Below are 872 nucleotides of genomic sequence, written 5' to 3'. Positions count from 1 at the left end.
CAAGGGTTCCTCCTATGTGCAAAGGTTGGGGCTCACCGAGATAGACAGTATTCGTATTAGTAAATAAGCGATATACTTGTTTTTTTTTCACCCTGTTTTATACTTTCTTAGTTTTCCAGCATATTTTTTCTTGTCTCCAAAAACTCTTAGATCTTAAGAAAATGCTGACTAATATTACAAACACAAAAAACCGAAGACAAACGATCCCGTGATTTCCAACAGAACTTCCAACTAACGCCCGTAATCACTCTCCCCCAGAAGGACCTGCATGATCAACCAAGTAACACACAAGAACACCATGCCGAGTATAGCCGTAGTAGGAGCGGGTGTCGTAGGCCTGACCACTGCCACACTCCTGCAGGACGCCCTTCCCGGGACACCCGTTACTCTCCTGGCCGACAAATTCCTACAGGATACAACTAGTGACGGCGCCGCAGGAATCTACCGGCCCGGGCTCCAGTTCCAGGGCCCTTCGCCGGAAGTGACTAGGTTCTAGCGAGTCCCATTTAAGACACCAGAAGTCTCTTGTTCCCTTGCACGTATATTCTTTTTTGTTGTTTATCTGCTGCTACTACTACCAGCGTTACAGATCCCTGATAACTTCTTTTGCTGAGCGCAATAAACTGAAGTAAGGTCAGTCTCAGATGAATTAAATGAGTCAGCTCACCCACGCCTGCTGTTTGTTATGCTGAATTTTGTGCAGTTCTGATCAAGATAAAGTATAAACTGCTTGAGTCTCTTACCATCAATTTAGCCTGGTGACATTGCCCCTTGAACAGTTAGGATTTTATTTTTATAACCAGTAAAGTCAGAATAAAAAAATACATTGAATACATTTGCTGGTGAAACGTATTTCAAGTACTGAGTAAAGG

General features: G+C 43.5%; 1 protein-coding gene across 1 annotated transcript in view; it reads left to right on the top strand.

Annotated features, from left to right (window-relative positions):
* LOC119586289 (D-aspartate oxidase-like) overlaps positions 1 to 872 on the top strand; it is a 10,451-nt gene that overhangs the window by 2,646 nt on the left and 6,933 nt on the right. The window contains 1 exon segment of the mRNA XM_037934996.1: positions 259 to 489. Coding sequence (XP_037790924.1) covers positions 259 to 489 — 231 coding nt within the window.

This window comes from Penaeus monodon, chromosome 21 (assembly GCF_015228065.2).
Source record: "Penaeus monodon isolate SGIC_2016 chromosome 21, NSTDA_Pmon_1, whole genome shotgun sequence".
Taxonomy (NCBI): domain Eukaryota; kingdom Metazoa; phylum Arthropoda; class Malacostraca; order Decapoda; family Penaeidae; genus Penaeus; species Penaeus monodon.
This window is presented reverse-complemented; position numbering and strand designations above follow the sequence as displayed.